The sequence below is a fragment of the Perca fluviatilis genome, chromosome 20 (genome assembly GCF_010015445.1).
Source record: "Perca fluviatilis chromosome 20, GENO_Pfluv_1.0, whole genome shotgun sequence".
Classification (NCBI taxonomy): Eukaryota; Metazoa; Chordata; class Actinopteri; order Perciformes; family Percidae; genus Perca; species Perca fluviatilis.
In genome coordinates, this window is record NC_053131.1 from 14346902 (window position 1) to 14364737 (window position 17836).

At 43.6% G+C, this 17836-nt stretch overlaps 1 protein-coding gene across 2 annotated transcripts; it reads right to left on the reverse strand.

Annotated features, from left to right (window-relative positions):
- Positions 1-84: 84 nt before the first annotated feature.
- LOC120549740 (SLIT and NTRK-like protein 3) lies at positions 85-16858 on the reverse strand. 2 transcript variants are annotated; one of them, XM_039786847.1, is made up of 7 exons: positions 16286-16858; positions 13137-13417; positions 12677-12928; positions 12312-12427; positions 11121-12050; positions 9630-9849; positions 85-2668 (listed from the first exon to the last, which is right to left on the reverse strand). In XM_039786847.1, exons 2-7 carry the CDS (start codon positions 13350-13352, stop codon positions 1520-1522), a joined length of 2883 nt encoding a protein of 960 aa, XP_039642781.1. In that variant the 5' UTR covers positions 13353-13417; positions 16286-16858; the 3' UTR covers positions 85-1519. The 2 variants fall into 2 exon arrangements, with proteins under 2 accessions (XP_039642781.1, XP_039642780.1); XM_039786846.1 differs by having other exon boundaries at positions 16156-16858.
- Positions 16859-17836: the final 978 nt, after the last annotated feature.

A 17836-nucleotide genomic window follows, 5' to 3' on the forward strand; every position in this document is an offset into this window, starting at 1 on the left:
GAGTGTGCATTTATGGGGTTCAGGTTGTGTGTGTGTGTGTGTGTGTGTGTGTGTGTGTGTGTGTCACACAGTAGCTGCCATTGCAAGGTTGTTACGTAGCACCCTTTATTGTATTTCGTGGGTCGGCGGTAAGAAGGCTGAACCAGATGCAGAATCATCCTATACATTAATATAACATGATCCTTTACAGGAGAGCTTCAACACGCAAAAACTAAGAATAAATATATTCACAACTGCCTCTACTATTGGTAGGAGATGAAAGCATAAAAAGGTACCTCCGTAAAAGATAATAATCGATAGTTGATAGAAGTGTCTGTCCCAAAAAATGCCGTCACGTCCTGTGTTTTTTTTTTTGTTCATTGTCTTTTTTTGCCAATCAATTTTCCTCTGAGAAATACTTAAAAATCAATACAATAACCTCTGTGCCTTTGTCCCATGAAAGAAAACGGGGAGCATAGGTCCTCGTGGCCTCATTAAGTCTGGCTGATTAAGAAATCCAAAATCCATCCATTGCCACAATGTCCTTCCATATGTCGGCCTTTCTTTGTTTTGTCTTGCATTAAAAAAAAAAATAATAATTTCTGTATCCTTTCATCCATAAAACCAGAATTGTTTCATCATTTCACACAGCAACCAACTATTCCTGGATATGTCCCTCATCTAGCCCTGTAAAAATTCAACTGGATAAGCAAATTAAGTCAACTGGATGAGATGAAAATGAACTGAACTGCATACAAAGACTCCAATATTGACTGGGTATATTATTATTTTTGGCTCATCCAGGGAATGCAATTATTCGGCGGCTTTGATTGGTTTCAGTCTCAGTCGTCCATCAGCGTCCCATCCGTTGGTAGTCAAACCTTTGTTTAGATAAATAGATCTGTATTCATAGAAAAATAAGCATTGACCACACTGCTGGCTGTTCATTGCTAAGGCACTTGGCTGTTTTCAGTCATTTCTCTCCCTCTCGCTTTGTCTCTGTCGTTTCTCCATCTTACACGTCCACCCAGTTTGCTCCACACCTTCTGGCTGTCACAGTTTATGACTCGGTGTTTGATGTTGCAAAGAGCCAGTGGTCTTTTGAGATTGATAATATAAACACTGACGCCCACCACCACCCCCACACTGTCTCCTGCTCATTGTGGCGCTGAGTAGAAAAACGGAGCCTCAGTGCTTTACGATTGTGAGGCGTAATAGAGGATAAAATTCTGTTGTAGCTGCAGCTGAAGTTTCGCCTCCAGGCAGAGATCTGGGATCAGCTAATCCTTGCCAAACACCAACCTATACGCCAGTTGTGGGGGAAAATACAAAAACTGACCTCAGCTCGTTATCCAGGAATAAACGTGTGTGTAGTGTAGTCCCGCTCCCCTACAGGCTCCTCTCAAAGCCACACCAGCCTCTGTACAGCAGTCATTGTTACTGGATGATTCAACACCGGAGAGGGAGATGATGAGGAGACAAGAGAAGAGGGGTAGCAGGAGGAGGAGGAGGAGGAGGAGGAGGAGGAAGGGGGGGAGTGTTAAAACTGGTAAGACCGGTCCAGCACCTCCATGTAGTCTGGTGTGGTCCTCAGTCTGGCTCTCTGCTCTCCCGCTCCCTGCTCACTCTGGCTGCCGTTACCACTGCCGGATGTGGAGCTGGCGGTGGTGACCACGAGCGTTTGGTCGGGTCTGGCGTCCTGTTTGGAGTCTTGGGGGTGAGGGTATCGGGGCGGCGGCCTCGCGTACCTGTCTGGCAGGTCTCTGAACTCGGGGGCAGGGAGTCTGAAGAGGCAGTCCACCAGTTCGACCTTAGGGGTGGGTCCCTGGCTGTCGATCACTGTGGGGCAGAGGATGCCGTTCCCGTGGAGGCCGGGGAGCGGCCCAATTGCTCCTGTGACGGAGTTGATGGGTGATGAGGACACTTCCAGAGTCCACTCCCTCTCCTTCTCTGCTGCAGAGCAGTATCCTGCCTCGCTCTCTTTGGAAGCTGCAAACGTCTGCTGCTGCTGCGGCTGCGGCGGCCGCTGTTTCACCGATGCATCCTGCTCCTCTTTGTAGATGGGGTTGCTACACATGTGTGGGGCGGAAGCGGGGTTGGGACCTTTCGACGCAGCCTCCGGGGGCAAGATCGTGTCGTAGACGTGGTTGTGTTCGGCCGGAGGCAGGGGCGGCGTCTCGGGGAGGCCGTGGTGATGGTGGTGGTGATGGTGGTGCGTCTGCTCGGTGAAGATTCCGCACTCCATCTGGATGCCCGCCAAGTCTACCTCTCCTTGGCGACGGAACGGCAGCTTGTCCCTCCTCCTCAGGGCGTAGGCGATTAGTGCCGCTGCCGCAAAGAATGCAGACACAAACAACACCAGCAGGCTGAGCACTAACACCGACAGAGGGATTGAATCCTTCCCCGGAGGGATCAGGGGGCCCAGCCCTGAGCTGGGGTAGCCAAGCGAAACGCCGCTGTCTACGGCTGTGGAGGTGGCTGTCTGCTGCTCGTGCTCCTGGTCCTCCTGGGGCTCCAGCTCAGGGCAGAGCAACTCCATGGAGAGGGAGCGGAGGTCTACTCCTTTGGTCTTTTCCGGGGAATGACAGACCACCTCTCCCACCACCACCACCGCGCTGAGCCCCTCCAGCCAACGCTTGAGTGGAGCTGCTTCACAGTTGCACTCCCAGGGGTTCTGCTGCAGGTCCACCTGGAGAAACACATAACACCACAGTGTTTTGTCATTGTGTAATAGTACACTAATTACTGGTGTGCCGTGCAATGCAAATTCATGAATCACTTTGTGGAATGTAAACAATAAAATGGATAATTCTGCTGACATCCTTGTGATATATATTCGTAGCTTCGTAACTGTCTCTTGTGTTGAAGAATAAGCCAGTAGCTGGCACTCTAATAAGATGACAACAAGAAAAATGATGTTTTCTCTGCTACCTCTGCCTTTCACCAGCTAGAATATATGGAAAATGAGTTTTTCCGCATTTGCATAATAGAATACAGCTCTCCACGATGGCCAGCGTTTTTAAATGATTTTTTGAAATATGCAGGTGATGCAGAGTACTGATTAATGTAAATAATGTCATTAAAGGGTCATCAACACTGAAGTGCTTACATTTCCTAAATGGCTGTGCACAGGCACGTAATACTCTCAACAGAGGAGAACAGCTGAGCAGTGACCAATTCAACTTGTACCGCCCACAAGTGCTCTCTTTACAACTTGTTCACACATGTACTGTACTACAGCAGGTTATAGGAATATTTCAGTTTACAATAAAGACCACTCAGAGATTACATAAGTGGTTATTGACAAAACTCACCGGCAGGTTTTGTGTGACGAGCATGTGAGAGTATCACAGCACTTTGTTTTTTGACAATAGACAGGATGTAATGCAACTCTCCCCTGTGCTATAATCCAATAGGTATGCTCGTAAAACCATTTTCTCACTGCCAGCTATTGATTGCGTGTCCTAAAAACAAACTCAAATATTCACTTTGCCACATTTTGAAAAGGGTAAAGCAGATTATGCACAATGGGAATCACTCACATTGCGTTGTATTGTCTGCAGAACTGATCTGTTCCATATCTTTAGCAATGACATTGGCAATGCAAGCTGATATTCTCTCTGTCAAACTTCCAAGCAGCTTGCACAAATGTTGTCATGCTAATTTGGTTAGGCCAACTCCCTGGCTTGCAGAAATAGATGGATGCCTTTTGAGATGATTCAGCATTGCTGTTGTGGGAGCCATGGTACGACTATACTTCCCCATGCCTCACACTGAACAACAGGATGCTCCTTCACTTTATTGGAGTTAGCCCACTGTGGGCTTTTGTGTGGCTTTGATAATGACATAATTGCGAATAGAGTGTAAGTGGAAAAAACACTCTGCCTCAGTTTTACCTCAGTTTAAACACTTCCACTATATTAAAGGTCCACTAGAAAGTGCAGTTTTCCGTGTTTCAGCATCATTGTGACACAGCTAGGTTGTAATTCAGCATGAATGCACATAAGAAAAACAAGGTGACATTTTAAATAAACACAGTATGACCAAAATGTCAGCTTGTTTATGCAGTTTTATAACTTTCATAACTACAATCCTCCATCTGGTTGAAATTCTTGAAGCATTTTATTTCAGGTAGCTGTTTGCTTTCACATAGATCCCAAGGGCTCTATCCCCTTCTCTTTTGCAAGCATCTGTCCAACATGTCCAACACCGTTTACAATTTATACGCCTGGTCACCTAGTGTGTGATTTGCTGTCAACTTGTCAATCAAAACTCTGTTTTGGAGGGAAATTAGACCCTTGGTTAGCCCGACAGCCGACAGGTGCTAGTGGAAGAGAAAATGCAAGTGCATGAAACCAATTTTTTATTTACTATACTTTTAGTAAATTCATTTCACCCACAAAGTCACAAACAGTATGATAATGAAATTGTATCATTATCATACCGTGTACTCAGTAAACACACTTAGCTGCCAGAGTTTTGTTTAAATTTTTCAGTTTTATGTGCAAAATTCACTGTTTTTATGTGTATAGTTAACATATTCACGAAGAAATTCATGAAAAACACAAAAAAACTCTTTAGTCAGAAAATATATTCAGCCTGACTTATTCATATCTATCTTCATATTCAATATCAATTTTGGGTGTTAACTGCCACACTTTAGCCGCAGAGGTCTACATTTTGCTCTTGTGGGGTTTTATCATTATGACGTAGATCAAAGATCAAGCAATAATTGTTCAAAATTTACTTGAGAGCATATAAAAAATCACATCAGGGGAGGAATTCAGGATGTTCTCAGTGAGCCGTGTCTTATAATTTATCACTTTGCCCAAACAGCGATATCCTGTCAGTCATCAGAATCGCTCCAGCTAGTTCAAAGAAATACAATCAATATACTGTAAGCAGGTTTTGGAAGTTCTGGTGCAGGAATTTTTGCTCTAGTTTCTGGCGACAGGCACCCTGAGCTTCAGCTTGCCAAGCCTTCTCCACACTGATGAGATGAATGTGTTTCATTGTCTTTTAAATAATACGCAGAGCGAAATTAAAAGAGTGCATTAGAAGAAGAACCTGCAGTATACACAAACATGTGTGTGTATACTGGAAACCCGTCTTCATGGCTACTAGTACAGTATATGTGAGATGTTATACATACAAAGCCAGAGAAATGTATCAAAGCAGTTCACTCATGGACACTGTAATGCCGTTAGATCAGTCAGTGATGTTGAGAGGTTTTTTTTTTTAAGTGTTGTAATTTTCTTTCATAGTGTACTCACGCTTTCTTTGCCTGCCTCGTCGACTGCTACCTCAGACAGTGATTTCCCATATTTCCCAGAGCGACTTCAACAACCCCTTGAGTAGGGGCATGAACTTGTTCTATCCAGCAGTTTGTGTTTCATTTTCGTGGAGAGAGAGCAGTAGTAATAGCAAAGAGCAAAGAGCAAGAGCTTCTGGTCCATTGAGGCTATTGTCAGTAGAGAAATTGGCATCTGCTTCTGTGTGATTGCAGAACATCAGTGCAACATGGTGAGTCTATAAAGAGGCCCTTGATCTTTTATTCTGAGGGAAAACAAACTAACTTTTAATGCTGCTGTATTAAATATCTGGATTTTCTGTGTTTGAGGTGTGCCAAAAAGTGCTATGGAAGTATGTAGACATGAAGTGAAGAGTATGTTTGCCCTGTTACCTGCAGAAAAATACAATAGCAAACGACAAAATGAGCCCAGGAATGTAGGTTTTTGTATTGTCTTTTTTTGTAATCCACACACAAAGGAAAGCGTTTTTAAAAATAATAATGTTTCACGACACATACATAGATACAGTATATATAGGGCTGACCTATAATCCAATATTATAGTTCATTACCTCGCCATATATAGAATAGAATACATATTTATTATCGCTGTTTTCAACAATGAAACACAGTTTAGCAGCTCTCAGTTGACAATGAAAAATAAACAAACAAACAAAATCTAAAATAGCAAAATTTAAATAGCAAAAATATAAAATCAAGATAAATAACACAGTGAAGTGACTTTATATACATATGGAGTTATTGCACCATATATGATATGTGACCGTATAATGATTATATTCTAATATTCTCAGTTTTATGGTTCACAATTAATTGATCAAAAGTGGATATGGTTACACTTTACTTTACTTTACATGACACTCACGAACGTGTCATAAACATTATAAACAAGTCATAAACGTTGATGACATAATGCTTCTTTCGTTCGTTTTTTGTCATGACAAGTTATGGTTATGGTTAGGGTTAGGGTTAGGGTTCATGTGTCATGACAGTGTCAGGTGTTCATGACAGTGTAATGTCACTCTTATGTAGATACCTTCAAGTAAAGTGTTACCGTGGATATTAATAATTAATTATTAAGAAAGTCCTGCCTTTCATCTTAGTGCAGTGAAACAATTTGTTGCACAGTAAAGTGGCTTTATTGGCATAGGATGTTCCATCCTGAAATAGAAAAATACATTGGTATGCTTGCCAGATGACTGGTCATATGCCACAACTGCTAAAAGCTTGGTATTTTCAGGGGCTTTTATTGAGCTAATGTACTGTATTTATGTCTAAAACACCTGTGTTTTTGCTGTGCTGTGCAGTTTCAAGTGAAATATTGGCTGATATTACAAAATATATTTATAACTTGTTTTCAGTGCATAAACATATCCACTGGTTTGTTTTGCATTTAGGAGGATGTAAACCAATCAACTGAAAATAATGGCCAGACTAAGAGAAGCAAAGAGTTTTACAGACAGGTAACCTTTTAATAGATTTACTACATATGATCTGGTAAGGAAATGTCTGATTATAATTAACTCTATAACCTGACTATCAGTGGAGTTTTAGACTCAAATCAACTATTAAGACCATGCTCTACCCAATATAATTTCCCTGTCCTAGCTAGTGGCTAGCTGCTAACCACTTTACCAAGATTGCTAACCCTAAATATTAGCTTCAACAGCAAAACTCCTCTGCTAGTCTGATAATAGAAAGTTGAATTGTAATATTCAGTAAGTAATAAGTATTAGAGGTGGAAATTATGAATCAGTTTTTCTAAGCGACCGCACTACTGTTGATAGTAAGTTCAGTTGTTTGCTGATCTGAAAAACTACAAAACTAGCCTATTCAAGCACTTTTAATAAGATTAATAGCTCAGCAGCCAACTATTTGCAACCAACATATAATGGTATTATTGTTTCTATAGATTTCACTGCCTTTTAATAGGATTTTAGGAAATAACCTACATAGCAACTCCACTGCTAAAAGCTAATGACTCGTCAGTGATAATTCAGTATAGTCAATTCAGTATACCGTAGCTCAAAGAATAGGGAGCAGTGCAGTGCCGGCATATAACCCCCATTTAACACTGCCATGTGTTGTTTTTACATTTAATATAAATGTGATATAATGCAAAGACATATTGTGTTACCTTTGGACAGAGTGGTTAGCTGTTTCCAGTCTTTATGTTACAGTAATAAGCTAACCGGCTGCTGGCTGCAGCCTCATATTTAACAGACAGATAGGAGCGTGGTATCAATCTTCTCATCTAACTCGACAAGAAAGCAAATAAGTGTTTATTTCCCAAAATGTCAAGCTGTTCCCCTTGAAGATTAATTTGCACAAGTATCAACACAGACTCAATTAAAACTGCTAATCCGGTGAATATTAGTTGGGCATTAAATGGTTTCCTGTCAAACCTGTCCCTGGAGAATACTGTGTTGTTTTCGTCAATCGTTCAGGAGTGTGCATTGTTTTTCTATCTGACATCACACAAGGTGAGATGTGGCTGTGGGCAAATTTCTTCAATGCAGCTGGCAATGATGAGAGTGAGCTGCTCTACTACACAATGTTCTTTGCATTGACTGAGAGAGACATATGTTTTCCTGTACTGTACATATTTCTGGCATAGTCTCAGATTCTGATTCACCTAACTTGATTTTACAATCTTCTTTTCACTGGTTGTCAAAGGGAAAACTCATTTGCTCTTGTGTTACTATTAATTCACTTGTTTAAAGAAAATCATAGATACCATGGCAATTACATTTTTCTCTGTAAGTCTTACTAATGTCTTTTTTAATAAGAGCGACGTCAGGGAGGTATTTAAAAAAAATATCAGTGCATGTAAGTGGGTGTAACGGTTTAATCCTGTTCTTGATGGTGACAATGACTCAAAGCTATACATGCTGCTGCTTTATGATTATCAAAATGGACTGTTTTTTTTGTTTGTTTTTTTACAGCAGCTGCGAGCTTCACCCTGCTTCCATCTGTGTTACCCTTTGATTTAACTGTGCAAACTCTGGCTCCAAAAACGCACGTCAGCGCCCAGAAATCCCGCTTCCCGAGCTTCAAACAGGCCAGCAGTAAGTCAACAGGTGATATCATTGTCACATTATTTTCTGCAGTCCATGGGCAGCGCTAATGTGGCTTTGTTGGAGTAATAACAACCCTGGTAAATGAATGAATTAAATTACCGTGCTACAGATTTTGAACACCACAATGGTGATACTGCTGGGCTTCATGAATATGGCACACAGTGTACTTCCATTTGGGGAATGCTTTAATGCTCCTGGACATTAGAAGTATATACCAGCACACATACATAATACACTTCCACATGGTTGCTCCAGCTCCATAAACCACCGTCGCCCTTCCCCTGAGCAAACATTTAGAAACAGTCTCTGAACTGCCAGCCTCACCCACACTACCTTTTTTTTACTGAGCAAAGTAAAACGTAAATTCACAATGACATTCAGGCTAATCCACACCCACTTCGACTCATTCTACTCTGGCTGTTTAAGAAAAGCCTGGTACACTAAATTTGCTGAAGTGAGAGTAGGCAGGATAAAAAATATGTAATACCTTGGGTTCGGTCCTTATCGGTGCATTGTGTACAGCAACCAGTCACATAATGCTGCAGTTGATTGTGTGAGGTAAGGTCTAACAAAACAGTGAATTTAACACATACTGTAGCATATACAGTCTATTTACAAAGGGGTGTGTTAATTACTGTACAAACCATGCTCAAAAACTTGAGGGGTTCAGCTTTCTCCAGTTTAGCTGCTGATTTATTAAGACCACTTATGCAAATCAAGTCAATTGCAATTTTCCAATTAGAATACCTGAGGCGCAACCATAGTCCCACGCGCCACAGCAGAGCTCTCAAAACAACAGACGATGCAGATGACGAAAAGAACTGCAGCTGTGCCAGAGGCCAGGACATCAGGGGCTGCCACAAGTTTTAGAAGCGGGTATGGCTCAATCAAAGATTTGAGCTTGTTTAGTTTAGTACATCAAGCTGTGATAATGTAATGTGTGTCTTGGCAATCTATTAGTTCTTTTAATATCATCGTCTGACATTTGAAATAAACATACTCTGTATAATTATGCACATTTTCGTTTAGTAAATCAACAGGGGTGATGGAATTCAATAATCTCCATTTTTCACCCTGCCACTATCACTCATCAAAATGCATGTTATTTGGCCTAAATCTGCTAAAAGCTTCGTGCCAGCTATCTGACTCATTTACAAACCAGCAGGTCAGCAGATCAGAACAATCTTTTCAAGCATCCACCTGCACAGAAACCCCCTCAATCATTCATTCAGTGAATACAGTCATAGGTTTGCACCAACCTGTACCAGTCCGGTAAGGTGCTCCAGCACGCCCTCCATCGGAAGCTGCAGAAGGTGGTTGTTTCGTAGATTGAGTCGAGCCAGATTAACTCCAGAAAAAACACCAAGAGGGAGGCTCCGCAGCAGGTTAGCGTTGAGGAACAACAGCTGGAGGGACGGCATGGAGTTGAAGGTCCCGGGATCTACCTCATGGATCTCGTTGTACTCAAAATAAAGATACCTAAAGAGAGGAGAGGACAGCTTTACAGTGTCTCTGTTAACATTACATATTCTTTGCCTTAGCTTTGTATAAATAAGTAGTTCTTGATTAGAGCACAGTATGAATTTTCACGTTTAAATTGATTTATTTTGAAGTAAAATTTCCGCTCCTGCACCCCAGCATGATAATAACATGAATGAATATTTTTAGTAAAGAAGTCATATCAGAAATATGATTTAATCTGCACTTTTTTACAGCTGATTAATTGGTCAGTGTCGAACGATATTGTGTAATTTTGCACTGATGATTTTTTACACTTGCCTTGGCATGCCCGATCATCATGTCAAATTTAAGAAAGTGAATTTTTAAGGTTTCTTTTCAATAATAGAAATCACTGTGAATTTAGGGGCGATTTAAGTGTGACTGGAGACTTTTCCTTGCATGCCAGTGATCCAATATACTTCCATTGCTGTAATAAGTAATAGATCTGGTTTCAATTACTTACTGCTCACTTGCCCTCGAGTCACTAACAAAGGCTAACGAGAGGTTAAGAGGAAGACTTTTTAAACGTCCATAGAGGATCTTTATCATTGATTAATAGTCAAATGAGTGGGTCTGTAGATTTTCTCAAACTTATTTTGAAATATAGCGACAGTAGAGCTGAAAGGCTAAACAACCCTCTGAATACAAGGTATTATGGCACAAACCTTCTCATTCTTCTAATAGCAGAGGACGAAAGTTGACCTGTTGTCTTAATCAAACACTACAAAGTGTAGCTCACTGAATTTAAATACAATGACTGACTGTAGATATTTGCTGTATACATTATTCGCAGAGGAATTATCTTTGTAAGCTGTAATCTGACAATGATACATATGCATCATTCTGACAACTCTTTTTATAATAGGCTTTTTTCCAAAAAAGAAAATTCCTGGCACCATTCAGACTGCCTTATTAACACCTCTGTATGTGAATACAAAAAAACCCATTCATTTTCACGCTGTCACTCATACCAGGCTCACACCTTAACTGAAGCATGCCATCCGGCAGCGTGACTAACAAATGACACTCCTGGAAGAGAATGGGCACCTTTTCATTTCAGTCAAATTCTGGCATAATGGTAATCAAAATGCTCTGCTATTTGCTATGCCAGTATTACAGTGAAATCAATTTCCACATACTTATAAACAAATGTCTAACTACTTAAGCTGACGTGGTTTCAGTTTAGGAAGTGCAGTGAAGGCAACGGGCTTAAAACGCTGCGATTGATCCAAAGAAACAAAAAATCCTACCGCAGGTTCTGCAGCCCCAAGAACATGTGGGGACTGAGCATTTCCAGGTTGTTCCCATTCAGGTAGAGGCTCCTCAGGCTTGTGAGGCTGGAGAAAGCCCCGTCCTGGAGGTACGAGATCCGGTTGTTCCCCAGGTGAAGCAGGTCAAGGCTGGAGAAATTCCAGAAGTCTGTGCGGTAGATCCTCTGGATTAAGTTTCCACTCAGGTACAGCTTGCGGCCATTGAGAGGCCGGGGTGTGAGCTGGGACACGTTGAGGAAGCCGTTCTCCTTGCAGTTGACGGTCAGGCCGAGGTCTATGATGTGCAGGTTGCAAGTGCAACCCAGGGGACAAATTATGGGGATGGGGGGTCGTGTTTGGTAGCCAGCCACGGGGGGATTCTGGTTGGGCATCAGACTGCGAGGTGTGGGGGATGTTCTGGACGGCCGAGGCCTTTTAGTCGGCCTTGGTTGCCTCTCCCTGTCTTTACGCTCCGCTGAGGAAGAGGACGACGAAGTGGAGGAGGGATGAGTGTTCTGGCGGGAGCCGTGAACCATGGAGGAGGGTTTAGTCGGCCTGACACGCCCAGGGTGGGAGTTGGGTTTAGAGTTTGGGGGCAAATGTTGGGGCTGTGATCCTGCTGATGGACCACCCCCCTCTGCTTGTAGCTCTTTGTCTGGGAGGTCAGCACACAGCTCTTTGCGTGGAATTTCCCTCAGGTCCTTGCCGTGAAGATGAAAGGGATATTCGCAGGTAACGTCCCCGACTACAGCCGTGTAGGGGATCTGACCCAGCCACTGCTGTAGCTGCACTGCCTCACAGCCACAGTTCCAGGGATTCTCCTCCAGCTGTAGCTCCATTAGGGAACGACCAACATACTCCAGGGTCCCAGCATATGCCAGGCTCTTCAGACGGTTTCCCCGCAGGTCCAGATGAGTCAGAGACACAGATCTAGAGCAGCAGGAGGAGGAGGGGGAAAGTTGAAAGGACAATGTAATAGCAAGTAAAAAAAAAAAGGTTTACACATTCCATTGCTGAGAAATATGCTTTTTATCTGATGATTAATCCATCTTTTATGATATGAAATAGTGTGCCACAGAAACATGAATTTGACATCAGTACAGACTGGCTAATTGTGTCTGACACTGATATTTCTGCAGATCCATCCAGACATAATTTATAAGCTTTGCAGTAAAATAATCAGAATCCAACCTGAACAGATGAGCGGGCAGGACAGGGATCAGGTTGTCGTTGAGGATGAGAACCCGGAGCTTGTAGAGAAACCTCAGAGCACCGCTGTCGATTCGTTTGATCACATTGTAGTCGGCCTGCAGGTAAAAAGACAAAATGTAATAACCATATAATTGCTGCAATTGGAGAAATAGAATGAAGGCAGCAGGAAAGCTGAGGCACTCTCCTTTTGAAAATGCACAGAGATCCTGAGAAGATTCTTTCACTGACTCCACCAACTAGCCATTGACTGTTTCAGTCACATCTATCTATTGTAATCTTGGGCAAATTTGTCAATACTCCTGTCAATCATGGCTACTCAACATGGATTATCTTCTGAAGCCTACCTGGAGGTATTCCAGAGCCTCTAAGCCAGCGAAGGTATCATTTCTGAAGACCTCCAGCTTGTTCTCGTGGAGGTACAGGCGTCTTAGTTTGGCCAACCCGTGGAAAGCTCCCACTTTGATGTCCTGGAGTGCATTGTTGCCAAGGTTTATCGACACTGCGTTGCCAAGGTGCTGAAACCCGTTGCTATAGAGACGCCTCAGAGAGTTCCTCTGGAGGTTGAGTTTGAAAGGGCGGACCCACGACTGTGACACCTGAATGATTAATTAGAGGTCTGATTAGTTATCCAATTAATTACATGAATTTAACAGTTAGAAACACCCGTAAGCCACATTAGAGAGCGGATATTAGACTTGGAGATCTGGTATGTTAATGAGATAAATGACAGCGCAATAAAGTGCAGTGCAGTGTAGTGCAGTGCAGTTCCATGTGCATGGCCAGATAACGGAACAGGGATGATACCTGGCTGACATTAGTGAAGCTCCGCCCATCGCAGTGCACGTGCAGCACGCCTTCTTTGACCTCGCACGTGCACGGCTCGAAGCACGGCTCGTCCACTTCCTCCTCAGAGTTGTCCACTAGAGGGGTGTGTGTGGAGGTGGGGGTAGGGGTGGGGGTGTGTGACGCCCTGGACAGACACACACACCCCAGGGCCACTGTCAGAGTGACCCACTGCATCCTCCTGCTTCTCCCTCTCAGCTCAGCAGCCTGGGGCTACAGCCCGGCATTGGCCCTTCACCGCACTGCACGGCACATAGAGTACACGCATACATTTACACGCACACATGCACACACACGCACATGCACACACACACACACACACACACACACACACACACACACACACACACACACACACACACACGATTAAAAGAGGGCAAACAGTTATGGAGGCAACAGCAAAAGTCAGTTCAGGATGAATCAGATTGATGATACATCACAAGCATACTAAAGCAGTCAAAAAATAAAAGTTAAATCACACAGACTGGAGCGCCATGGGGAAAGAATTATATTACATTGGAATAATGATGAATAGGCCAACTGGAGGCCATAGTAGGCCGTGATATGAGCAGAATCATGGTAAACATATGTAAGATACATTTAGCACAGGAAAACAAGGCTTTGGATTTGCAGGGTTCACAAAAGCAGGAAATATTGATTTAAAAACAACCTGCTGAACAGTCTCTCAGCTGCTACAACATTGCTTTTGAATTAAAAATTCAAACACTGACATTGAACATGCAAAACAAAGGCAAACATGTGGGCTAGTTCACCTGTGAATCACATTTTATCATTTTCAGAGTGGCTTTTTGGACAAGTAGGGGGGGAGAAAAAAGAGCTTGTGATGAATATATTCATCTGTGCTCTCAAATGCCCGGTGAAGCTGAAATGTCACCCATGTGTTGTTTTAATGTATGCAATATGAATATGGGCGAATGCAAATCAGATTCATAATGCTTCTGTCTAATGAACTGCTCCATTTAATAAGATGAATGGCAATCAGAGAACAGAAGAATGAGGACTGAGAAACCCCATATTATCAATCAGCAGAATATGTTAGGTTATCAACAGCCATCAAGTCCTGTCATAATCATTATTGTGGTAATGACAGTGGACTGAAAGCATCGCTGCAAATCCAAACTCTTCAAAATCTTCAAAAAGGGCTGATGAAGGCGGTGCGATGACGGACAGGAACACGAGCTGATGGTGATAGTGATGGTGGAGGTGATGATGATGCCACTGCTATAGCAACTGAAGAAGAACAGAGTTGCACTAGCCCTAGAAACAAAAACAAAAAACAGCTGAGATACAGTATGAGTGGGGATATTCCCTCTCAAGTCTTAATGAGATCTAAATTGGATAAAGCATCTCGATCTGTGCATACAGTGTTGAACACTGCCATGCGAAATGCAATAATGATCATCATGGTATGGTGGCTGTAATCATACAGCAATAATCTAGCATCAGCGAGTTAGACAAGGAGGCAGCAGTTAAAACATCACCGCCCGGGAGAGGAAGAGCAATCACAGAGGTGATTATGACGGGAAAAGATGAAGGGAGAGGTGGAAATGAGAAGAGTAGGGGGAGGAAAATGGGAAAAAGGTGAAGGAATGGAGTAAAGCAGAGACATACAGATAAAGGAGGAGTAATGGGCAGAGAATAGGTGCAAAGGAAGAGGAAACGGGTGAGGTGGGAGAGAGGAGTGGGATTGCATAAGCAGTAAGAAGTCAGTCAAGGCTGCCACTCAGGATGAGAGCTCACAGTGAAACAGCTGAAATCTGATATTGATTACATCAAAGTCCTCCTCTCGCCCTGCACACAATGTACGCCTGCTTCACAGAGAAACAGCGCTGGAGCCAAGTTACGTGTGTGTGTGTGTGTGTGTGTTGAAAACAATGTGAGAAAGGTCAAACCATACCCAAAAAAAAGTGTGCTTTCATGGCCTGCCAAGTACAGAAACAGGTAGCTATACACGTGTAGATGAATGTGTGCTTTCATAACAAACCAGTGTAATGCTGCAATACTTGTTGGATGATCCTACAACGAAAGCACAAGAAGTGAAAAAACACATATTCCCTTGCAAGATGAGGACAATCCACCCATTTGTGGTTTGGAGCATGTAGGCTTCACACAAGAAACACAGGACAATCTAGGCCAGCGTGCTCGATAGTGTTTGACAAATTAAAAGACAATACAGAATACAACCCATTCACAGTCCCAGTAGGTCTTTTTATTCGTCGAAGATTTTTTTTTTATTGCTGGGCCTGAAGCCCCCTTTATCGAGGAGATCAATACTGAGTCCAGATAGACCACTGGGATCCTGCTTTGGTGGATGGCCATCTCTACTTCATAAGAAGAAACACAGTCAACACTCAAGCCTCTTTCTTCAATCAGCCGAGTGGACTAGTCAGCAGTCGGCATAGCTCTGCATCATTATGGTAACAAAAAAGGGAAAGGACTTATCTGTTGAGTGGTGACAGCACAGCATAATTTAAAACTGTCTATCTATGTCTATCATGTCCATCTGAAAACAAACAGGCCTGACACAGGTGTGGCTTCCCTCTCTGTCTTTCTTGAGTCTCTCTGACTCTGAGTTATTTTTTTTCTCTTTCTCCTCTAGACCTGCACACTGACGCAAGCGAACCAGAGATGACGGTCACTGCTTATTCCTCACCATATTATTCATGTCACATAATTCCAGTGTCTACCTCTCTGTCCTCTCTGTCCGTCAGAATACATAGAGCCTCACCAAGCATCTGGCTTTTACATGGGCCCCTGCTCTCAGCACAGAGCTGCACTATCAGGCAAGCAGCAGCATCACAGATCAAATGTATGGGGCTATCAGCCTGGATAGCCCACAGCCCTCCAAGAAAATCAATTAGCCCCCAACATTACAGCACACAAATTGTAATAGTTACTAGAATTAAAGCATGACCAATTAAACAGCCTAGTCATTAACAGGACCTATTAAGACATTTACCAGGCTATGTATGAAAATCCTTGGCAGAGTAACGCAATCCAATTGCATTCCCCATTGTCTGTCTCTCCCCACCAGCCTCTCTGATCCACACAGCGACGCTTAGCAGAGCAGGGATGCGGGTAATACTCACTCAGTCCGCCGCCAAAGAATTAGGGAACGACCGAGAAAACACTTTAGAGGCTGACTGTCGACATGTCGTTCACATTCAGCCGCACTCTTCTCCCTCTCTCTCTCTCTCTTCTCTCCTGTAGCGGCTCAGGCGGATGGGGAGGGAGGGTGGCAGAGCAAGGGGGTGGGGGGGACGTGATAAGACTGCAATGAGGTGGAGGATAAAAACCGGGAGAGAGAGAGAGAGAGAAAAAGAGAAAAAAAAACGATTGGCTTTAGGATGCAGGTCCGCTTTTCCACTGTGCAGCCCGTGGGAGCTGCGGCACTGGTCCGCTGGACAGGCGTGCAATGCGCGGAGTTGTAGCCTGCGTAGTGATGGAGAATCCTCTCTTCATCTTAAACACAACTGGGTAATTCATAGAGGAGAAAGGGGGGGGACGGAGGTGCCGGAATTAATCATGCAATAAAGGCGGTGCGAAACTGCTAGTTTGTATAAGGTATGAAGCGCGCAGGGTGGGTTCCTCCTCACCAGAGGAGCCAGTTCAGTTCCTCATAATAAACAGATTACAGAGTCACAGACAATGGGCCCTATAAACTTTCTCCTCACGTTGCCCGCGTGTGCAGTCTGGTAAAAATACCCCGACTGTTCAGCTATACCGACAATAATTTATAATCTCATTAGTTTATTCATCTCTCCTCTTGCCCTTAAGCACCGACGGATTTCGTGAAACCTGTGTGTGTTACCATGGCGACTCGTGCCAGCTGGCTTCGTCGCGCACATACACACGCGCGCGCGCACGCCCTCAGCATCAGTCGGGAAAACTGTGGTGACTTTTATGAGGGCAACAGCGGAGATTACAGGGAGGCCCGGGCGTCTGCGCGCCCTACATCAAAACACCTGCCTGGCCAAATGGAGGCGGTGGGCGCAACAGATGCCGCGGAGATTGAGAGCAATGAAGCCCCCCCACCAACACTGAATTTAGCTTCCTACACCGGCTAACCACAGCCTGATAGGTGGCTGCTGCTCAATCAATACTGCCTCTAAGTGGCAGCTATAGGCCCTTTGTGAAGCCTGAGGACCCCAAGTGGACCAATGGCAGGGTCTCCATCAAGGACACCATGGTGCCACAGAGTTGAAAACAAGCATTCAAAAGCATTCAAATATCAGTCAGCTGGTTTCATGGCTATAGGAAAAGATTTAATAACAACATGTCTTCCACATTACTGAGCTGAAAGTTCAATTTTCAGTTCAATTTCACATTGATTTCAGCGTGCATTAAGGTGAATCACCCTGAAGGAACTGGATAGGTGCATCTCCGCCTCACACACACTCTCTCCTTCCTCTCTCTCTCTCCCCATACCTCTCCCTGCAGCAGTAGAGGGGAAAGCTCTCCCTGGAGATTCCTATCTGAAACAGTAACAGAGACGGTTCCAGTAATATCAGGAAGATGTAGATGATGGTTATAGATTTCGGGCCTCTCAGGTGCATTAGGCTGTATTACAGCTTCCCCACAAGGCTGCTTAATGCTCACTTGCAATGGAAACAAGCTGGAAGATGCCCGGGCATGTATGC

Excerpts from the sequence above, each read along its gene's own strand:
- LOC120549740 (XM_039786847.1), bottom strand. The coding sequence starts at position 13,352 with ATGCAGTGGGTCACTCTGACAGTGGCCCTGGGGTGTGTGTGTCTGTCC. Across the intron at positions 12,051-12,311 it reads CTGCCCGCTCATCTGTTCAG|ATCTGTGTCTCTGACTCATC; the intron begins GTTGGATTCTGA and ends CTGCTGCTCTAG. Across the intron at positions 9,850-11,120 it reads TTGGGGCTGCAGAACCTGCG|GTATCTTTATTTTGAGTACA; the intron begins GTAGGATTTTTT and ends TCCTCTCTTTAG.